General features: G+C 38.8%; 1 protein-coding gene across 4 annotated transcripts in view; it reads left to right on the top strand.

Annotated features, from left to right (window-relative positions):
• Positions 1–24,075, top strand: part of LOC134806382 (teneurin-m) — a 693,234-nt gene that overhangs the window by 454,595 nt on the left and 214,564 nt on the right. For all 4 annotated transcript variants that reach the window (XM_063779611.1, XM_063779613.1, XM_063779610.1 and 1 more), the window contains one exon: positions 1,435–1,632. In XM_063779611.1, coding sequence (XP_063635681.1) covers positions 1,435–1,632 — 198 coding nt within the window. The remainder of the gene's footprint in view (positions 1–1,434; positions 1,633–24,075) is intronic.

Here is a 24,075-nt window from a genome sequence, read left to right as displayed (position 1 = left end):
GCTTAGTCGATTTCATTCTACATGAACATTAAATGGGATTTTAGTTTTAATTTAACCTTTCCTCGATTCATTGAACTGTTTCTGTAATTTCACACATCTGTAATTATTCCCAATTAAGGTTTCTGTTATGCACAAGTTTTTATCACAAATAGATATTTTTCCACTAGTCTCCTTCCGCTACATTGTCCGTGTAGGTCGTGGTGAAGCTTTTGTACCTATATTTGTCATTATTTATTACCAAAACTGTGTAATATGAAACACTGTACTTGGTCCCACACTGTTAGAAATAACTGACTTTCCTCATTCTCTTCTTCTCTCTTATGACTTATGACCTTGAGGTCCACAGAAGGCCAGTTAGGACTGCCGTGTTAATACATGTATTACCCTATGTCAATTCAGAGAAATTATTTTCTGTGTCGACTTAAGTAAATTACTCACTTGACAAACCAAGCAACGCAAACCGAAGTGAACAATTCGAGTTTTCTTATTATTTCTAATTACGCTTTCTTTCATTTTTCTTATTTCGGGTCACTTCGAAGTCTCTTTTTATCTGAATATATGAAAATAATAGCTCTCTAGTTTAGAATGTCCTTGTCGGTTCCTTTGTTTTGCTTTTATTGTTATCTCCTTACGTTCGGTCCGCGTCGTGTATTTCGCCTTTTGATGTTGTTTTCTCTATATATATTTATATACCTAATACCTTTTGGTTTCGCGAATAATGAGAAAAAAATTATCGTATTTCATCAACGTTGTCTTATATTGGATTTTATTGCTGTTTCTAGGGATTCATAAAAACTCTGGAGGAATAATCTCTGAAGAATTAAGCAGGGTATAGTTGTTTTTATTAGGGTTCCTTACCCAAAGGGTAAAAAAGGGACCCTATTACTAAGACTCCGCTGTCCGTCTGTCCATCCGTCTGTCTGTCACCAGGCTGTAACTCATGAACCGTGATAGTTAGACAGTTGAAATTTTCGCAGATTATAAAGCAGTACGTTTTATTTTTTAACAAGCAGTAACGTCTACGAACGATGCTATTAAGCTTTCGCGTCTTGGGTGAGACTTGAACTCACGGCCTCTGGATCGATACTCCAATATGACTTGGAACTCCGCTAGCCGTTTAAGAAGTGTAACACTCTTACGGTAGATATCGCTAGGGTCCCCTTGACCCATAATATGGTGGAAAGATTTGCTAGCTATGGATGAGATCTTGGTAGCTCAGATGGCAGGGCGCTGGAGTATCGATCCAGAGGCCGTGAGTTCAAGTTTCACCCAAGACAGTAATCTTTCCACTTTTAAATTTAGTCTATAAACCGACCGCTTAAATGAGTCCTCGCCTGCGCGGTACGGGGGCGACGGGGCCGCCCACACCTTCCCCGCCACCCTTAGTCGTCCTACCCCGTCGATTCGGACTATAAAGCAGTACGTTGTTTGCAGGCCTGGGCCGGCTCCACCCGTACGGCTCGGGCAGCGGCAGCGGCTCCAGCTGCGGCAGCGGGCGGCGCGCGCGCAGCCGAGGGCTGTCCGACTCGCCCGCGCCCACCACGCCCACCTCCACCGACAACGGCTCCGACGCCACGCTCACGGACTCGGAGCTGCCCACGGCGAGGGACTCCACTCTGCTTGTGCACAACGGTGAGACTCACTATAAGTCCCGGCACATAGCCTCCTAAGGCCCAGCCAGTACCGTCATTACCATAAGGGCACACGGGGCCCGTGCCCAGGGCCCCCATCCAGCATTAGGGGGCCCCGAAGGACAGACGGTACGGTAACAGTATACATATTTGATTACCCATAATAAATAGAAGATCATAGTAGAAAAATGTTAGTTTAATTCGCTTTCTGTACTTCCCAAAAGGGTCCCATATTTTTATGTGCCCAGGGGCCCCAGCATAATTAAAGACGGCCCTGGGCCCAGCCATACAAATGAAAAACCAAAATTTGCCACTGAAATTTGAACCTATAGTGCAGGTAATAAAGCTGATTTTTATTTGTTAGGAAATATAACGATACAAAAGAAATGCAACTCTGTTCCAATTAATTATGGTTTAAATTTCATCGAACTGAAGAAGTACTATAAGGTAGGACCTTGGGCCTTAGGAGGATACGGCAATTTAAACAGAAAGAGACAACATACAGAAAGCCAACAATCACTCAACATTACAATAAACATTAAAATCATTTGTCGGCCACTGATATAGAAAGACTTTTTTACGGTTCCGTACCCAAAGGGTAAAAACGGGACAATTACTAAAGGCCAGCGCAAACCGGCGGAGCGCAGCGCAGATCACCGAGGAGGATTTACGCCGCGCAGCGCACACCGGCGAGGTAAAATCCCCCGCGATACCGCGTGCGCCCGACATAACAGCCCGAGCGCTGGCGGCCTGCGCCCCAGGGAGCACTTCGTCGCAGGCCGGGGGACGCCGCGGCATGCCGCCGCGTGTACTCTACCACAAGGGGTTAGTGACTAGTGTGCACGAGTTCTCCCCCGTCGTCCTGGCGCTACTCCGGCGCACTCGGGAGACCTCGGCGCATGCAGGGGGATGCCGCGGCATGCCGGCGCCTACCGCCGCGGTATCCTCTAACGTGCTCCTCGATGCTGCGGAGTAACAATCCTCCGTGATGCTCCGAGATCGGTCTCAAAGGATTTAAATCTATACCTGAAGGTAATTGAAATAGGGAAGAAAATACATTGATAATTTTAAAGTGATCTGCGCTGCGCTCCGCCGGTTTGCGCAGGCCTTAAGACTCCACTGTCCATAACCGTCTGTGTGTCTGTCACCAGGCTGTATCTAATGAACCGTGATAGCTGTTTATAGATTTCTGTTGCCGCTATAACAACAAATACTAAAATGTACGGAACCTTCGGTGGGCGAACCCGACTTGCACTGGTCCGGTATTTTAGCTAGATAATGTTTTAGTTTAGAACGCCATAATCTGTTAAGTTTCTTAGACCAAGCCTTAAAAAGCCTTTTGACAAACGTTTGCGCTGCCATGATAAACATCAAGCCGTGATACAGAAACTATTATCCCAAATCTTTAGTGGAAATAATATTCTTTTATGCTTGTTCACATGTCGACATTTATAGCAAATCTTCGTAACTTTGATTCAATGTTTATTTTCTCTTCACACTCACTATGTGAAATCCGAACGACACTTTGTATTTGAGTGTCGACTTTCGTGTTACGTTTAACGTTGTTTGTTTCTGATAAATTGTTTTATTTCGTACTTGGGCCATTTTTATTGTCGATTTTCCCTTTTCACCAGATTTTGATAAAATTATATGATTAGATAGAGTTCCTTAATATGTAAAATAAATATATGCGCAATTTCACCGTTAATATGTTCTACGAAATCTTCCTCTGAGTTACTAAAACGTATAGGATTTTCGTAACTTGGAAATTTTCGTACAATTTGTTGTCCCAAACTGGGATATTTATTTCGCCCTGAATGAGGCTTCAGACTCACCAAATTTTATCAAAATCTGACTAAATACTAGGAGGGCTGACCCCAAGTAAAATGGGATAAAAGCCAGGACCAAGAAGAAGAAAAATATCAATAACAAAATTTTGAAGTTCGAATGCTGCTCCTGTTTTGAGCGAATTCACGTTGTTAGGTTTGCTCTAACCTAAACTCACCCTTTACTCGACACGCTCAACTAGTGGTTAAAATTTATACGCCAATTCATGGGCAAAGAGATCAGAGCAATCGCTTTGACTTTGAACAAGTATCTACGCTGCACTCACGTATTTAAGGCCGAAGAGGATACGCTAAAAGTGTTTGCGGGAATGCAAAATGAACCATGTGATAGCTTTGGAATCACATTATGTCGCAGTGGCACAGCACAGAGCTGGGGCTACTGGAAGAGATATACAAACTTACCTGCCTTAAATTTGTCATAGGTACTAACATTTAATTACTTTTTGACCACACCAGCTTGTAAAGTCTGTCTTTATTCTTCAATTTACAAGAGTGGCAAAGTAATTGAAAGCAAATTTTTAGTTGTTTCCTCGTGATAGCTGGCAAAATTGACTTTTAAGTGGCTGATGATTTTGAATGGTAAACATTTAAAAGCGTTCATTTGGATTCCATTATAGTGTTTTACAGTTGGTATTTTCCTCGCGATGGTGTGGTGAAAAATTTTGCGTTTCACTCTTTTACATGTACTCGTATTAGTGCGAGAGGGACGCACGAGCAAATGATAACAAAAAAACATCATTTGGACATTAAAATATGAGTTTGAAGTGGCATCATGAGCCAATTCAAACTAACATTTTAATGACTAAAATAGATTGCAGACTAGAAGATGTATCCCAAAATATGATAAAGTGTTATGATGCTCATCAAAAATATGTTTCGTCTTTTTAAGTAAATTGCGACATTAAAATTTAGTATAACATTTCTTTGACAAAACCCCAAACATTAATATTAATGACGAGGTATTAAATGAGTAGCTGTAGGCTGTAGGTATGCCACAGCTTACTATTATAGTAAACGTTTATACGACAAGTAAAAGTCTTTAAAATACCATTTGCAGAAATAAAAAATATACATCAATTTTAATAGTCAAGTTTTTGTAATCATGAAAATGATAGTCCCAAATCATATTAAATTGATGTACCTCGTCTTGAAGAATTGAAATTTAAGTGAAATATTTTACAAAATAACTTTTAACAAAACCAAGTAATAACTATTTTTATTCTCATGTATAGCAGCTACTTGCAGGAAATGAAAACGGGATAAAACACGCTTACTGGGAACGCGACGTAGTCCTTTCTAGTCCTTGACTGCGGGCCTGGTGACACAGAGGCAGAGGGCCTCGCTTACGTAATAGATTTTTATCGCATCGTTCTGCATGAAAATTGGATAGGAAATCCAACCGAGACTCGCTTTTAATTTGCCTACCGTTCTATAATCGTTCTAGATTTCATTGAATGCAATTTAATTGGAATTCTCTAGATGTGCTCGATTAGAATCGATTGCGTTAGGACGAGCGAAATTCGTATTAAACGTCGTGACATCTGGTTCAGACCAGCTAATTTCTGCTTGATTCCATGAATTAGACTGCTTAATTAGTTTTACTCTGTCTTCGTGACGTCCTTTGTCTCGTATTTGCTTTCGACTACTAATATTTACAATGATTAGTACCTAATTTATTTTATTATTAATTAGTAAACGTAATGCCTTTTCAAACACAGCCGGTCGACCTTTGCATTGCTAATAACAATTTGTTTTATGCCCAACTCCAACAAAACGATAGTTGTTAACTTGTTATACAAATGAACAATTTCGATCCAGCCGCCTGTTTTCAATGTTTTCCTTGGCTCCGTAAACTTTCTCACCAAAATTTGGGTCCGGTGTTTGTTTACATTCAGTTTTTGGGTCCCAATTTAAACTATACCGGCTTTTATTTGTCATTTAGTACGACATTTGTCGTTCCGTGGTCTGTTCGAGCCTACCCTTTGTTTGCGGCTGGTACATATTCCTCCGATGTTTGGATCTGAATAAAGGACGCGACGTTTAATCTTTAATTTGGGTCGCCCGCCGACTTCATTTTGCGTCGCGCGTTAATTTCGGTAAGTGATGTGATCCTGTTTAGCTTTGTGCCCGCTATAAATTTTAAGGGTCATTATGGTAGCATTTTCCGCTTCGTGCTTGCCTAAATAACTCGGCGTAATTAATTTTTGGAAACGCATTGTGATAATGCGTATGGGTTGATATTCCGTGTCATAATTTCACGATCGAGCGTTTCTAAATTTGAAAGTAAACTGAAATCACAAATCGGATGACCGTCGTAAACGGGCGACAAGTCATAAACGACAGCGCGACTGTCGAGTGTGTTAAACAATTTGATACGCGGTAACAACGACGTTTTTATGTGACGATATTTTGGTCGGACGAGTGTCCCCTTTAATTGCCGCTATTAAACGCATGTTTGTGACGGATTGTCGAGCGATAGATGGTTTTCTACTCGACTAAAGTGCCTAATAAATAGTCGTCCTTGTCTTTCCTCTCGACGCGCCGGCTCGTTAGAATATGACGCATAAAGTTGTGTTTTGGTCGTGGGATAATCATAATGAAAGCCGGAAATTCGTTAACGAATATGGCAGCGCTTCGTTAAATTTTATGTGTGTTTGTTTAATGAATGTATGTCTTTTTGAATTCAATATGCAGTCTCACTCCGGGCGCTGTTCTAGTCACATAAAATGAAACTTAACAGTGGCTCCGAACAGAAACGCTGATAACATTACACAGTAATTACGTTATTCTTGACTCTAACGTGAGCAGTACAAAGAAACTTTTATATGTACTGAGTTGTTCAAAGGGAAATATCAACTAAGCAATAAGGATAAACATGACTAAAAAGCTGACCTTATTCGGAGTATGAACAAAAATACCGATACGAAAATAAGTTAAATAACATCTCTAAAATATAGTCTCATTAAATTAACGTCGCGGGTTTTCTTGTCTGTTATACTATTTTACTCCCCGGAACGTCGGAATTAAGGTTTCCATATTCATCCATCAAGGGAATTCCGCGAAATTTCGTTCACTCATGGCACCCCTTAATCCTTAAGACGAATATCTCAAACTTACGGGCGGAACGAATAATCACAGGGTTGTGACAAGCGAGAAAAAATGTAGAATTCGTCACCTAATCCACGTCGCCGGGGATTTGAGTGTAACAAATACCTAGCATTAGACTTGACTGATGAAGTCTCGTGTTATTCCACACTTCCGCAACATCAAGTTAAGACAGGCGAAAATACCCACCTAGATGCTACAAAATTGTATACGAAGTGTTATATCTCGGAGAATCTGAAAAGGAAAGTTAATAGGTATGATTGTTACAGTACATTGAGCGTAACAATCCATTCTTAAGCTGAAGACGCTGAATGAATCGTATTGCTTAATGAGGTAAGGATCTTTGCCTCTCGTAGTACAAAGTCGACGCAAATTAAAAACCTACCAGCGGAGCTCGCACTATCCTCCCGAGCTTTCATCGTTTATTCCATTTGTCCCCTTGTAAGTATTAAGGTTTGTTATTCGTCGATACCTCACCCACGCCACAAAGCTACAACCGCCTTAGTTTGCTCGAAAGCACAAAGGAGTATCGTATCAGCCGACCCGACGGACCTTTAAAAAGTACCCGTCCTTTGAGACTCCAATCCTTTAATACTAATTGAATCATAATTTGAGAGACGGAAAGTTTCTTTTTATGTAAATCTTTTTGGCCTCAGCAGGCTCAGAGCCCCGAGAAATGGAGGCTTAATAACCTTGAATTTGCAGTCTTTATTTGGGTCGTATAATCGGGATTAAATTTTATTCCATCCGAATTCTTTTTTTATCTTGTTGTAGGTGAAAAGGCCCCGGTAATCGCCGCGCCGCGGTGCACGCGACCACTAGCGATCAAACTCGATTACCTGACAGTAATTACCTTTATTATTTTAAGCCCATTAATAAATTTAATCCAACTTTTCAAAGTGTCGTTTTATTACATTTATTTTTCCTCCCTAAGGTGATTTCTTTAATTATTCATTACATTATTATTAAAGGCCTAAAAAGGATTACAAATGTTTTCCTTGCAGATCTTTGGCCAGTTGTAATATAATAATGATATTGCTCAGCAAATCTGTTTGTTTTTAGACTACTCGTGTTGTTGTATTTGTTACTGGATTAGTGATGAAGTGAGCTCAGAACAGCGCTATAATAACATGGTTAAGTCCTAGAACTTTAGCTAAGTTAAACACAAATTTGGTTATATGGACCGAGGTTAGAATAATATTGGCATTATTTCAAGTTGTAAATAAGGACAACAGTGAGCCTTTAAATTGGTTCAAGATAAAAAATCTCTTGAACCAAAAAGTAAGTATAAGATGGAAAAAGTAGATAACTTACTAACATCATTATAGTTCTGTTGATACATGTTTATGGTTTAACAAAAATATGGCATAATCATGTTTAAGAATACCTACCTACATACATAGGTGATACAAATTATGCATTGCAAGAGTCTATCAGAAAATAGTCTTCGCAATTCCAGCTACAAGTAATATCGATGTTCATCGCCCGTGATTTTACAAGAAATCGTCGCGGCTTATTTTGCTGTAATCGAAGAAAATACACACTCCCGCAGCTTAATAGCCCCTCTAAGTTCGCAGCAAAATCAAGAAACAATTTACCACCTCGCACAGCGATAAATCTTACCGACAATTTCCGAAACGCTATTTTTCTATCCAGAATGTACTGTCTCATCTCGCGGAAGAAAATCGCACCTACAATCCCATTATAGGGCCCTATTCCTATACAATTTGCGAGCGGGGGCAATCTTCAAAGTTAGATGAAAATATCGGGTCGCTACGGGGACAGCTTTCGGCGTCTTCCCGATAGTACCCATCGATTTCTTCTGGTCTCTTACCGTCTTTTGTACTCGGCGCCATTGTCTGGAACGTTCCGCTAATGTAATGCAAAAGTTTGGTTTGTTTTATTTAATCAGCAACTGCACCGGATTTGTATGGCGGGGTGATAAGGACAGTACATATGTTATAACTAAACAGGTTTAGCTATGTACTATAATTGTATATGTAAGTATAGTTTCCTATCTGCGGTATTAGGTACTTTATACGTTAGTATTCAGAAGAATTTGTTTAGTATCCCAATTAATCGGATCGGTATTATCGTATGTAAACTAAACTAAAGAACCATTTAATTTCATTTCGAATTGTTAATTACCTACCGAGTTTTCTATCGACGATATTGCCGAACCTGTATCGTTAGCAACTTTACACCGCAACGTTGGTTGTGTAGCGAACGAACGCCGATAACGCCTGTATTTTATCGAAGACAAAGGCCCGGATTCGGTCGATCCTGTCGATTCGAATAACGAATAAAATATCGCTAGCAAATTTCACCGGGACCAATGGTTCTGTTGGTATAAATAATGAAGCCAGACGGTTCAATATTTCAACTCCACTGTAAAGGCCCGAGAAAGTGCATCAAGCAAGAGAAAGAAACAAATTGATTTTAGAAACGTAACTTTTTAAAGGAAACTAAAATCAAAATTATAAATAAAGAACAAACTTAGCAACGTTACAAGAATATAGCAAAAACGTTTTAACAGCGCTGTGTGATATTTTCTACAATTTAAACTTTAAACGAGAAAAAACGACTACTATAGAAAACAAGCAGGTGGAACAAAATGCAAAAAGCTTTTTATTAAACTGCGTCACTCAACGCCTCTATTCCGAACACTTTTGTAGCAGCAATAAATAATCGTTATAAAGAAAAATACGTCTTCAAGATACGAGGATGCAACAAAAGAATGAGGAGATATAACGAAAAGTGGCAATTTTGGCGCCCTGCAACGGCGTACCTTGTCCCCGGTAAACTTATAAATACCGCCGCGGCAGACTCTTTGACGCTGGCATAGAACATATTTTACAAGTCTCGGCGTGGGGAAAAACTTTGTCTATTTAATACAGATACCATGTTCGGTTTTTTCGCGAGGGGGGCTTTGGAACTTTTTGAGGGTTATATATCGTTTAGGCCACACTTGACAAGTTTGTAGATTAATTCCAACGTTGAAATGAGGAAATGCATTACTCGACACTTTGGCTTTAGTCGGGTTTTCATTGGACATTACTGAGTCCCTAATGAGCTTATTGACAGCCAGAAATGTACTCGTACCATTAGCATTGTTAGTTTTAAATGGGGGAAAAGTCATCCACGTATATTAGTGTCGTGGTAGGTGATCTTCTTTAATGTATATTAAAGTAACGTCACAGAATACATAATAGTACCTACTACCGTACAGAAAGGACACTTCCGTGTCGTGCTATCCCTTCCTAATGTATTTCACTATCTCTTTCGGCCATTTAGGGTTGTCAAAATTCAAGTCATTATCTTATCTGTGGTCGTGCACGCGAAAGGACGTAAAGTGGTGCTAACCCTAATAATTGCTCGGAGCAATGCCGAGCCGAACGGAGCCGAGTTTGCCCGAAAGGAGGAGTGTCTCCCCACTGGTAACGTCGCATCCTTAAGTTGGTGTTGTTATTTCGCAGGATCCACACGATTTGGCGTCGTGTTTGTTGGCAGAGTAAAAGTTTCCCAGCCCTTAAGCCGATAACAAGAAAATCAAATTCCGTCCGCACAATGTGTAGCTCGCTGAAAATTCCTCAAAAGAAGAAGTTGTTAACAAAAATACGCTGAGACGCAGTGCCTGTGGGCCCCTGATAAGGAGCAGGGATCCGTAGTAAACACCCGCCCGGGGAACCGCTTTTACAACTACAGGTTTAAACGGCGAGCGTTAACGGGGATGAATTTGTATAAAAACATTTTAGCTCTCTTTTGATTTAATGCTATCTCTTTTCATTTACAATTATAGCTCATCGCGTCTAATAGCTATTTTTCTTCTTTTTCTTCTACTTACTTTTTAAATACATAGGTAAATATCACGAATCTTTATCCTAATATGGGATTTATAAAGAAAATATGTCAGTATCGATCTAAAATCGCTGGTCGCTGTTAGCTTACACCATCAAGCTGTAGGCATTTTCCAGCTAAACCTAAATATTCTGTAGCCCGATGAAGGCGTTTTCAAAGAAACAGTGTATTGGAAAATTTTGTTAATTAAGCCCGTTTTGTTTCGGTCCTTAAATACCTGAAGGTAAAGTTGAAATTAACGTTCCTATTTATCTGCTCCTCAATTTTATAAGAAGGTTATTTATTAACTTCTAATATTGAATTTGGCCTTTATAGCTTTATTGTAACTAAATTCATCAGTAATTTACAAAGGAATGTTGCCTTTTATTGTGCCCTTGTCGTGGAAAATATCAGCCAAATTGTTGACTACAGCACAATTAGGAGGATTATAGAGAGCGATATTTGAATAAGTTTATTTACATTAACAAAACAACTTAAGGCATAGGCAACCACATTTCAATCACCGCCAATTCTATTTATTGGCTGGCTAATAGTATCAGCGCCAATCATACTAAAGAGAGTGATGCGACAGAATCATGTCGAAAGTTTGCATTCGAGTCGCTGACGGCCATTCTCAGTCCACGTTACGACATCAGAGCTTCCATACGAGCACAAACTGACACAAACAAGCTCCTGTTTGCGTACGGAGATCAATAAACTCCTGCACTGTATTATGGATGACTTTATCCACATGCTAAAATAACTGTCACTTTTTAACACCGGAATATCTTCCGAAAGTGACAGACACCGTTTTATCACGCTGTGACGTAGATAAGAATGACCAATCCGTACTGCTTGGCATCGACGATAAAATTCTCAAGTTCATCACGCGTATGCATTGACAAGATAAAACTTTCATTACGTATAGCATAAAACATTCTTCTTTCCTTGACAAATTTGATAGAGATTCAAACAATTATTTACAGCTCAGAAATATACCAGTTCTTTAAATGTATGTTAATCATGTACATATTATGAACAACGTCGTTTGCATAATTGAATTAAAATCTTAAGTAATGCTAAGTGTGAAAATCCATTAAAGAGTAATCATCAGTCCGCCGTCAATAGTTCAGGTTTGAGTATGTATTTTACACTTCATTTACATATTAGACAACATCTTATGTGTGAACATGCATACGAAGTTTTATGCAGACATGACGTCAGTACCTTCAGTAGCCTGTTATACATATTTTATCATTTAAGATATTCTACGTGAAAGATATTAAGTTCCCGGTTTCCACAACTCTGTCTACCTATGCCTCCGTTGTTTACATAAATTTATGACTAACTCGATGTAGATTCAAGAAATTCGTCGCCCTTCGAAATCCCCCGGGACGGAAAACTTTGATTTCACAACTTTTAATAGAAGCACACGAACACCTTCCGTGTACAATTTATTTTTATTCATAACAGCCACTGGGCTCCACATTTTTCCAAACCGTAATTTATGCATAATTCATACAACAATAAAAACCGGTACTCTTCGCTTTCCGAAAATTCCATTAAAACTCGCCGGATATATTTATTACTTTTTCCTTTACAAAGGAACGCCCGAACCTCAAAAATTGAGTTAATCTTTCGACTTCGTGTACTCGAATAGTATTGTAAAAAGACAAAAGAAAATAAGGGAGATCGAATAATTCTATTATACCTATACTTCAACAAGGCCTTTTAAAATTTGGTTCACCAAGATTGCCTCGAAAGCCATTGACAACAAGCTTAGTACTCAGTTCCTGATTCTTATAATTTTCTATAACGAAGTGGATATAAGTGAGTAGAGGTACTACTTACTTATATCCACTTCGTTATCGATCACTCACTTAAATTTAGTACATCTTCTAGATGTACCACCTCCTTGTGATGTTACTTATTTAGTGCATTATTTTAGTGTAAGCACACAACTTTTTGACATAATCGAAACTCAACTATAAAACAAAGTACAATTCTATTATTGAACTAAAATGAGTGACACGCAACGCAACCCTAGCATCTAGCCAACCCTGAACGCATCACAAAACGCAATACGACTGCCACCCGCATTCGCGTCAAACGCAACATGCGCGATTTGTCACCAGCCACGTGGTTTTTGATAATTAAATTTGATAATTATAAATGTCGGAACTAAATAGCTCATTTCAATGAAATGTGAGTGTTGAATTTTGTGCAAGCATTAACGTATTCATTCATTTGGCTGCTTTTGTTGTTTTAACAATAGGTCGAAATGAAATGTTACATGCACTGACTGTCCGTAAATAAATAAATCTTTGTGTTTATTATTTTCTTTAGATAGGCTTTAGTTAGACTAAAGTCTTACCCCCTTATTCATAAAACTTTGCGGGCCTGATTTAGTTAAATTATGTTTTATCCCTTTCTTTCAAATACGTAAGTCAAAATGACAGATAAAGACAAACGATTATTAGCTAATCGAGGTTTGTAGCGCGTTTATGAATAAAAGGGTTAGATATTTTTGTTGACCGAATAGCTGTTCCTGTAATCCATATTAAGCGTTACTGGAAGTCTGGGAAACAAAGGGTTTATTAATTAGCTTTCGGTGTAACAATAACAGTCCATATTTCCTCCTGTCAATAACCACCTAAATAATAATAAGCCGATCATGATCCCCTATAAATCCTTTTGGCCTTTTTGGGTTCGGTTTGGTTAGCTTTTTGGTCGTTTTTTGACTCCTCAAGCAGACAGAACCAGTATCATCCGAAATTAGATACGCGGTAACGAGCCCCTAGCGTAATATTTTCTGAAGGGAAAACCAATTTCACTGGTAAAACATCAAAATATCCAAGTCAAGTTAGGGATTATCCTGCAAGTCGACGGTAAGTATCTTACATGATATTTGTTTACTTTGCGGGGAGGTCTTACGCGTAAATATTGTAATAAGCCTCGCCTTCAATTGATATTGTCGAAAAGCTGCTTTACTTTGCCGTTAGGTACATGTCTCTTCAATAATACATGTAAAATCAAAGCCTTTTAAGTTGCAATAAATGTTAAGTAATATTCTTTCAATCGAGCCTCTTAAGTTCGCTTCATATAATATTATAATAAGAGAATATCGGTTCGGAAAATGAATTAGATTTCTACTAGACCAACAAGTTACGATACGGATAATTTAAAGATATTTGTAAGGTAGATATGTCAAATTTGACGTTTCCGCGATTCTGGGGGTCCTCTTGAACGATTTCGACAAGTTATGACTTAGATATCCAAGTCACATCTAGTCTAGTCGATATCTAATATAGATCTAGTTGATCTCTAAATCGTCTCAAGATCTTGTGATTATCTCGAAACCCGAATAGGCCTGTATAGCTTATTTTATGATTTATCTGTAATCTCCTTCATGAAAACTACCCAGAGCGTTATTTAAAATATTATGATTCTCTACGGAAGAGCGAGGAAATTCAACCGGCCTTTTAGCGAGGAGCCGTAATAAACGTTCCGTTTATAATAACAATCTGCTGAACCGACGGTAGTAAAGACGGGTCGTGTCTTTAACGCGTACACTCAAATTCGATCACGTAGGCCGTAACGTGGAGAACGATTTAAGACGCAGACTTGGTCTGGACGGGAACGGTAAATAAATTGATTGCCTTTTGTAGTGGTCGTAAAGTAAGATCTTTGTGTTTGATAAACGTCCATGAAACTAAAACTTACGGGGCTGTGACACGGTTAAATGAAAAGCTGTATGAAAAATGGCGGCCCTACGAGAAGGGTGAACACGAGAGTTCACTTGCTCGCTAGTGCACCTGCCACTTCAATTTTGCATTTATAGCGACAAAGCTACAGTAACAGCAGTCTACACCATCCATCTAACTTACTCGCCTTGTGCCGTAATTTCTTTCAATCTACACTTTATGCCAATACCTCAGTTTTCATGATACGCTTCGAAGACTTTGTTACTTCAACTTACCATATTGATTTTATCAAGTTGTTCACGAGAAATATCCCGGCCGACCTTGTCCTAAAAGGAACGGAGCTGACAATTGTATTAACGTCGAACTCCGAACATAATAAAAGCCTATTCTGGACGCACATTTCTCCCGTGCCAGCTAAGTCGCAAGTCACATCTGCGGGATTACTTCCGATACCAGAATGTTTTCATAACTCCTACAAATATTATCTTCTTTCGTCGAATTAGTTTTATCCACACAATAATCCCGTAACGAAAACACGCCACCCACTTGTATATTCTATAGCTATTTTTCTCTACCGGGAAGGAGCACCGTATTGCATTATTTATTGGGAAAAACTTTATATTTTCACAACATGAGCAAACAGATGCTCTGCTCACCTGTGGACTGGCTATTAGCATACCGGTGTATTCAAAGTCAGCTTTTCTGCTCAGGAGATAGAGTTGCATATCGCGTGACGATTGGATTAAGGCTCGGCGGTATGTTTTGTTTTTTACGGTCGGTAGTAATCGGCTCGGACGGCAGTCGTCAGTGTAATTTTCGTAGAGGATTGTCTAGAAAAATGTTTTATTCAGACGTTTAGTCTGCATTCGGCTGAAGTTTTGTTGATGAATGATAATGAGATGGTTTTGAATTTCGATGCACCGCGTTCGGGTGCGAGGCTCGTTACGCAGCACTCATGTCGGAATACTCGGAATACGCGGGGCGGCCATATTTGAATGGGAACGTGAACGATTGGGCTTGTTTGCCGTATTTTATTGCGCTTAACGAGGAGACGTATTGTCGGAATGTATTGAAAACTTCCAATCGAGGAAATCCTTCATCCTTTACTAGTCGTTCTACTTTCGTAATATAACGAGTTCAAAGGGTAAATATCCACAATACGCGTATTAGACACCGGTAGAGAGCTACGAGTATTGTATTGTAACTTACCCAAATACGATCTGGGGCGAGTTTCTCAAAAGCTTGTAACTTATAATACAAGCGTATATCACTTTTTGACAGCCTTTGTTAGAAAGGGACTTCAATAATACAAGTTACAAGCTTTTGAGAAACTGGCCCCTGTCCTATAAAATATTTTTATTAGTTCACAATTAAATAGCTGATTTCTTATTAAATTATAAACTGTTGACGCAAAGCATATTTTACCTGTAAATATTCTAATACACGAGGCAAAGGAATTCGTAATAATGTAAAATTTCACTTTACTGACTCAATAAATTTTTCAAAGGACTGAACGGAAAGCATGGAAAGATGGATCTTGTAGAAATGTTTATTATTAGCTACGCCAATTTTATTGGAGCGTGATTTCAAGTCATTGTCATCTATTTTCCTTTAATTGTCACAGTTCACATTGCCACAGTTATCGGAATATGTACCTTATTGTACATCTACTCAGAACTGATTTGAGATGCACTTTGATATACCAAACCAATACATTTCTATTATCCCATTAGGCCCACTTGTACCATCCCACTAACCCGGGGTTAAGCGGTTAAACCGTTAACCCAGTTTCAAATTGTACTGGTAACCATAGTAACATGGCGCAAGTGGGCCTAAGGGGCTATTCATAAATTACGTCATTCCAAATTAGGGGGGGGGGGTCTGGACATCGGATGATGGTAGCATGATGTAGGAGGAAACGGGGTCATTCGAAGCATGATTTTTGGATGAACTTAGGGGGGGGGGGGGGGGGCAAAAATCGTCAAAAATCGATGACGTAATTTATGGACAGCCCCTAAGGCATTGAAAAGAAAATCACAGTCATTCTTGTAACAACAGTAACAGCCCATGCCGACTCTCATATGAATTTCCCATATGAACTCAAAAATCAGTATGAAGAAATTTAAAGAGTATCATATATATAAAATTGCAAAACCAGAACGGAATAAAAAACAAGGGAAGAAGCGAGATGGCGCCTTACAAATTTCTAAAAAAGTTTTGACACGTTTCTCGAATACGACGCACGTATGATAAGAAAAACCTGTTCAAATCAATTATCTACATATGGGAATAGAACTAGAGCATAAAAACTATCGCTTCCGATGCGTATTTAATTTACAATAAGGAAAAGAAATTTTCATAACAATCTTCATTTTACGACATCGGCCATTTCTCGGCAACTCTCGGTTGCTTTTGTTTGGCGGTGCAGACTAGACCAAATAATCCGTAAGTTAAAGTAAACTAAATTATGTTTGTCATGTTGGTATACAGGTATTTCTGAGTTTTTTTACACGAAGTAAAATAAAAAGTACTGTCAACCTCAACCTTAGTCTATAGAGCCCGTACGAGTGATTTATGTCATATATGACTTATCATTCTTATCAATCAAAGTAATTGCTATATTATTATTATCAATTTGTATTTTGTTGTTTTAAATTTATGTTTGAGTAATATTATTCAGATTGACTTTCACGGCTTCGGCAAACATTGCCATTCGTCCGGGGAACGGGCTAAGAATGCTGAGATGGGCCAAAAATACAAAGTTGATAGTAAGTTATGTAGGTAGATTAAAGTGCATGTTCAGATAATATTGAGCGACCTGATAAAAATAAGCAAATGTACAGTCAGCAGTCAGCCAAATATCGTAATATAATTTTGTTGCCATAGAAATAAGGATGTGGTCCGATATAGTGCCGAAATATAGAGAGACAAAAGCGGCTAAATTCAGTGGTGGCTCGGACACTTAGAGAGAATGGAAGAGGATCGTGCCGTGAAGAGAGCGCAGGTACTTGGGACAACAAAATGGGAGACGCCCGAGTGGACGTCCTAGGTACCGCTGAAACGACGTAGTTGCTCAAGACCTGCTCAACCTCGGCCATGGCGACTGGCGAGAGCTATCGCAAGACCGAGAGGACTAGACTACCTATGTTTGTATGAAAAGGCGATTTAAGGGCGGTGGTCGTCCATATTCGTCTTAAGGCGAAAATTAATCTAATGAACGTTTTTGCAACTAGGCCTATAAGAACAAATAATAATTTTATCTTGAAACAAGTTTTAAATAAATACGTGTAGATGAAAAAATACAATCTTGCCTTTTATCAAATCACATAATTTTTTGACAAATTTGCGAACTGAGTTATCCAAATAACGGCTACAAATAAGACATCCCTATCACAGTTTTAAACCATGGCAGGGTTGAATACATAATAACGTCGGTATTTAACTAAACATAAGACGAACTCTTTATTTCATTTACGCGAGCGGAGCTGCGGGCCCGTCTAGTATCTTATAACCGGTCTATTTAATAACCGGAGTCGCCTGTAAGAGCTTAGATACCCCTCTGCCGAAAACCTTGCAAAATTGTGCAATCTTTTGTTCCATACAAACGTTTATCTGACATGGCTATTTATAACTACGTTACGTGCAAATCATGTAGAAATAGCCATACATTTGACGTGCCCCTCCCCGGCAAAAATCGGCGGACTGTTTTGTACCGAAAATTACAGTCAAGGCGTCTCCAGTTACTTAATGCTCTAAGGTTGATATGAAAGAAGAAAAAGGGATTATAAATAAATAGGTATACTCTATGGCAAGCCGTAGAAAAAGGCGACATAAAAATGTACGCGCGAATTACCTCCCGTACAAATTATGAACTTCGCGCCGATGTCTACGGACAATGTTGGCTTGTCCAGAGTACTCTCGTAGATATATATCGTTGCACTAATCTAAAATGCGACAACCCGAGTACGCCGTAAACCAATTCTGATTGATTTTCGTCAAAAACAGATAAGTTAAAAGAAAATCGAAATGAGAACTACCTCATCAGCTCATCACGTAGGTACTGACCGAGCGATCGCCACATCGCCAGGGCGAACCATTGCATATCTGGGGCCATAGGTCAGATGACAATCGTTTATCGACAAACTCCAATCTAAAAGTAATAAGCTTCTACCATAATTTTCATTTTTATTATAAACACATTTGATAATTACCGACTGTACTTGGGTGCCTCACGTTTTATAAACCTACTCTAGACTCTATATTTTAATGTCTTATAACATTGTTTTAATGAAGTGTGTTAAAAACAGAATGACAAATGCGACGGAAAGTCACGTTATGATAATTTCCATACATTATTTAAGTAGTACCTACTTACAATAATGAAAAGAACCGCTTACTTTGGACACGTATACAGACATGACTAATACAATATTTTTAACGGAATAATGGGAAAAATCGAAGGGAAGGGGGCAGAAGGAAAAGAAAAACAAATTGGATGGATAACGTTAGGAGTTGGACGGGAATCGACGCTGCCACGCTAGGCAGAAAAACTGCTAAAAGAGAAGAGTTCTGGACTGCGGTAGCCGACATCCGTAGAGGATATAGCACCTAAAGAAGAAGATTTAAGTTTCGTTTGGCGTTTTCCATAAACGAATTCACTTGGCCAGGCGCTGATATCGAAGATATAGGATCCTGAAATAGTTGGGTCTTAGGCATCGGGAATAGCCATGGTGTCGCAGTAGGTACACAGCTCCACTGCCACAGTGACTTGTGCAGATTTCATTGACCATTACCCCGAGCCGCGTGACGTCACGTGTTTGCACGGCTAACAGGATTGCGCCGCTCACTTATTCAGGGTCCAAGTTCAAAAATAAACAAGCTACGTGCGTTCGGCTTTGAGGCCGGTAAGTGATTAGGGGAGAGTATGAACGCTTCAAATTTAATGAATATACGTGTGCTGTTTGCTCACGTTTTAGAAATATATTTTCGAGTAAACTGTGGAGTGATACAAACTCTTTGCAATACGATTGTCAAGTTTAAAATATATATTAAATTAAATTTGTAAGTTAACTACCATTTGACATGATTTGCGATTCCTCAGATTATTGTTAAACAGCTCTGATATCACTTTAAAATGTTGGATTAAAAATATTAATATCATTTATTTCTTGTTTCAGGTATGTGTCGAGGAGCTATACCTTCATGAGTTTAGTTTCGACGTCTTTTGGTAACTACACGCAAATAACTATAGTTTATTACTGCTTTGGCGTCATTTATTTAACGATTATGAAGGCGCTTCCATGCTCTGTCACTTGCTAAATCATTTAGCTTAGACGGACTCTCCCACAATTCCACCACATCGATAAATCCATCGTCATTCCTTTCCATCATCTACTCAAAAAGAATAAGCAGAAAAAAAATCCGTACCATTAATTAATATTGCGAAGCCGAAAATCTCGGATTCAGGGACGGAATAGGACCCAAAGCGACACACGCGCAATCACGACGAATCAAAACCCAGACAGAATGTAATTTGCCACGATTTCATTGAATCCGCCCCAAACTCGCCAGCCCGCGACACGACAGTCTCCCTAAGTAGAGTTGCCAGATACTGTAATTTATTAAGTTCAAAAAATTATCTGATTGAGATATAAAATTTACTTAACTGCGACTACTATTTACGTCGATAGAAGTAACGTTCTAGTTTGATATAGGTGGCACGTCAAAATTTAAACATGTTTTAAACTTTATATTATGTCAATCTTACTATTCTTACAGCTATCTTCTTCTTTTTTCGGCTTTTTCCCATTTCTAATTGGGGTCGGCTCCCCTAATCTTCCTTCTCCAGAGATATCGTTTCTGGGTCGTCGCTGGATCTAAATTGTTATTGGAGAGATCCTTTTTTATAACTGACATCCATGTAGTATAAGGGAGACGCCGCTGCCGCGAGGATATGGTCGCGATATGAGGCTTAACGCACTTTTTGTCATGTGATCCTCTGGTCTTCTCATGACATGGCCGTAACAGCGTAAGCGCGATTCTGTGACTTTGTCTTGTATTGGCCTTATTTTGTAGCCTCCGCGGATGTAGTCAATCTTACAGTCAAGAAGTATAAACTGAAGGATACGTACATTCAGTTTTTTTATTTTACCGTCAAACATTTCCCAAATATTAAGCATAAAAATATTAGTCTTGGCAAATGATATAAAATCCTAATATGTCTTAATAAGTTCTGACGCCTGGTAACCCCGTTAAAGAAACCAACGACGGTATACCTATAAAAGCTCCCAATTCTACCGTTAACGCACGTTTCCCGATTACGTTTTAAGGATTCGTCGGCTGATTAAAATCCGAATTCTATATCTTATATGAATTCAGGACGTGTTTGTTGGAAATATTGAGTGTCGAGTACACAAAAGCGATTTGCCTCAACAAGTTGTTGGAATAGATGTTAATTTGATATCGCATTGTGATGAAAATGGAATGATTCAAGCTTACCCGTTCTGTTTTGTTTGGGTTGTTCTCAGCTGATTGTCTAGTTTAATTTGTGGGATTCGAAAGCAAACTGAACAACGTTCGCGATCAAATATTGAAGCTGTGTGCTTTAATAAGTGTTCCAAAATACACTGACGTGTATGAGATTTATACCGTGTTTAGGAATTAGTAGTAGGAATCACATAATGTGTTCTGTGTCTTTGACGTGACATTTTGGCGAGTAGGGAAGTTTTTTAAGGTAAAAATTGTGATGCATAGAAAAATTTGAATCATTTTTCTTCGATCTTACAAAAATGCAATTCTTGACCATCATCAGACGGTTACAGACATTAGACGGTTTAAGCAAAGTTATAGTAGACTTTCTTATTGATTCTCGCAAAAAAAGTATTTAAAAATTGTTACTCAAACCATGTTAGCGTTGCGTTGCGTTAGCAAAGGGCATACGTATAGGTACCCTTTGAAAATAGTTTGCCTAACGCGTTACCGTAGATTGTTTGCAAATATAAAGCCACGTTGCGTCAGTGTTGGGATCCGGCTAGTAGAACAACGTTAGTCTGCTAACTCGGGGCTAAAAAACGAAAACTGTCAAAAAGGTTCTGTCGCAAATTATTCTATTAGCGCCATTTTTAAAAGCTAAAGCACTAGCGCCACAAAGTTTTTAATTAATGTTAAATAGACGTAATAAGGCAACACTGGATACATGCCGAGTTAATTAGTTAAACTTTGAGTTATTGACTTGTAGTTAGTTTACATCTTCTGAGATTGATTAGCTGTCGTTAAGGCAAGTTAGGGAAACTTCTTGCTCTATATCGTTACCTACATATTACAGGCTTAATGTTTCACGTCGAGCATTATCTAGAGACTAAGGCCCTCACCACACGGAGCGTAAGCGTAAGAGACACGTAAGAGTATCGTAAAAACGTTACGAGTACGAGACGCGTAGAGTTCTGGGCACCAAGCGTCGCGCGTAATCGTTCTGTTTGCATACAAGTTCTTTACGCTTAAGCTACGCTAACGACTCGTAATTACGACAGAAATCCCATACGCTACGACTACGCTTCGGGTGCGGACTTGTTTGAACAAGTGTTCCTGCTCGTAGCGCTCTCGTTCTACACGCGTAGAACGATACGCTTACGCGTCTCCTACGTTGCGACGTCGTGTGTTGAGGGCCTAACGATGCCGCGTCGTTAAAAACTTTTAAGTATTTACAATACTCTGTATCGCAATTAAATCATGCTAGAATAGATTAGAACTTAAAATTTATATCACAGGTTAGGTTATTAGTCATTTAGAGATTTAACAAAAAAAATTAAAGCGCTCTAAGACTCGAATAATAGACGTAGCTCGGAAAGCGGCTAAGTTAAAATGGGACTGGGCTGGTCATGTCTGCCGAATGCCGGACGACTTGTGGGCTAAGTTAACCACAGAGTTGGGAGCCCCACGAGTCTAACCGGGGAGCCGGCAGGCCTCGTCGGCGATGGCGGGATAACTTGGACTCCTTCTTAAGAGGCTGGCCAGATATAGCACTAAACAGAGACGAGTGGAAGAAGAGGGGGGAGGTCTTTGCCCAGCAGTGGGACACAGTAGGCTCTGAATAATAAATAATAATGCCTAGCTTTAGTAGGTAGGTATAGTTGCATACGGTTAGGTATGGTTTAACCTGTCGTTCCTATACACTAGGCGAGCTTTGAGGCTACAGCACCGTCCCTTTCAAATTTTCTTATTTTAAATACGTTTCAAGTCAAATTAAGAATTGTTACTAACTCCGACATTTTAAGAATTTCTTCAGAGATAAAGTCATAAAATACAAATCCAGGGGCCACAAACCTATGAATAAAATCCGCATAAAACTTATTCCAGGCTTAATAAGAGCCTTCACAAAAACCCGGCCGGTTTTAATTACTCAGCCTGACGCCTGCCAGAGACTGACTGGGCGTTTTAATTTTACACCATAATTAGATTTTTCTAGAAAACCTCGGCTGGTGGCCGTCAATAGTGACGTGGTGCGGTCCGAACCGGCGTCGATGAAAAGTTTACGAAAGTTAAACGGGTTTGGCCGAAACTAACGCCGGCCCAATCGTCGCTTCTCGACGGTGAAGTTGGCCGTGCAGTTTGACCGAAACTGGAGTTCAATAAATCAAATCGCTTCTAACAACTTTGACTTTTTTACTCAATTACTTTTCTAGAATAGGTCTATAAGTATTTTGTTCATTTAAGATGATGATTTTTTTGTTGTTCTATAGAGTATTCTATAAATGATATTAAAAGACATTCTAAAGAAAATTAAGTAAGTACCTACTCCTATTTTCTATGTCATCAAAAACAAAAAATTTTATGAGTTTAGATTATTATCTGTTGCTAAAAATGACAGCCAAATCCGTCAATCAAATACCGGGTCGGTTGTCTGTAACATCACGAGAAAATAATTAAATAATATAGTATACTCCTCAAAGTATAAAACTTTTGTTAAACAACTTTTAAAAATTATGAATCCTTTAGACTTCCTCTTTTGCATACAAAATAAATATTGCCTTCAATGTACGCTGACATCAATGTGTTTGACATAGCGCGTATGTCACGCTTTAAACCTCAGCTTTGAACATAACAAAATTTGCAATACGTTGCATCTTAGAATGAACTTTAAAGTGTAATCAAAATCAAAATTAAGTAAGTTAATTTTAAAAGTTGCTGAACAAATGTTGTTCACTTTAAGGAGTACAGCCTACTGTTTAATGTATTGCTCCTGTTGCAGGATACACCCGGTATAATACAGCTGTTAAATAAAAATTAAAAAGTCAACAATATATCCGTCCAACACTAAGTTTCAGTTAACCGCAACGAATCATTTACCTCATCTCTGCCTTTCTTTCGTCTATTATAAGAATCGCCTTATAAATACCTTGAGAACCCGATTAGACTTTGATGGATTGGACCTTTTATGTCTGAAATTGAACGGTTAGAATGTATGAGAGTCTGAGCCTAGTCTGCAAATCTCTACTGCAAAGTTTTAGCTTCTACAAAGTAAATATTTAATCGCATTTACTTAAAATTCGCAATGAAATTCTTTGAAAACCTGAGGTTTTTTAGATTCTACAATGCGGTCCTTAAAAACTTTTTACTTATGTCTAAGTATGGTGGTAGTAGATGGTTATTTTATGGATTCTTTTAGATTATTTAGAATAATAAAAGACTAGACTTTCAAGTGCTGAAGTGACAAAAGCTACAATAACGCGGCGCGATGTGTCGACAACTTTCCATTACCAATGTTCTTTGGATTACATTACCATTGGTATATTTACTAAGAAAGCGTGGGATTATAGTCAATACCTGAACCTTTTACACTCTTAGGTTTAACGAAACTTGTTTAGACTTTGGCTTAGATGCCAATTTCAGGAGTGACCAATTTTGATAGTCAACCCTATAACGCAAAACAGTCATATCAGTTTGGCCAGTAGT

Source organism: Cydia splendana, chromosome 3, assembly GCF_910591565.1.
Source record: "Cydia splendana chromosome 3, ilCydSple1.2, whole genome shotgun sequence".
NCBI classification, from domain to species: Eukaryota; Metazoa; Arthropoda; class Insecta; order Lepidoptera; family Tortricidae; genus Cydia; species Cydia splendana.
The sequence above is the reverse complement of the archived record's forward strand: the minus strand, read 5'-3'. Positions and strand labels throughout refer to the sequence as shown.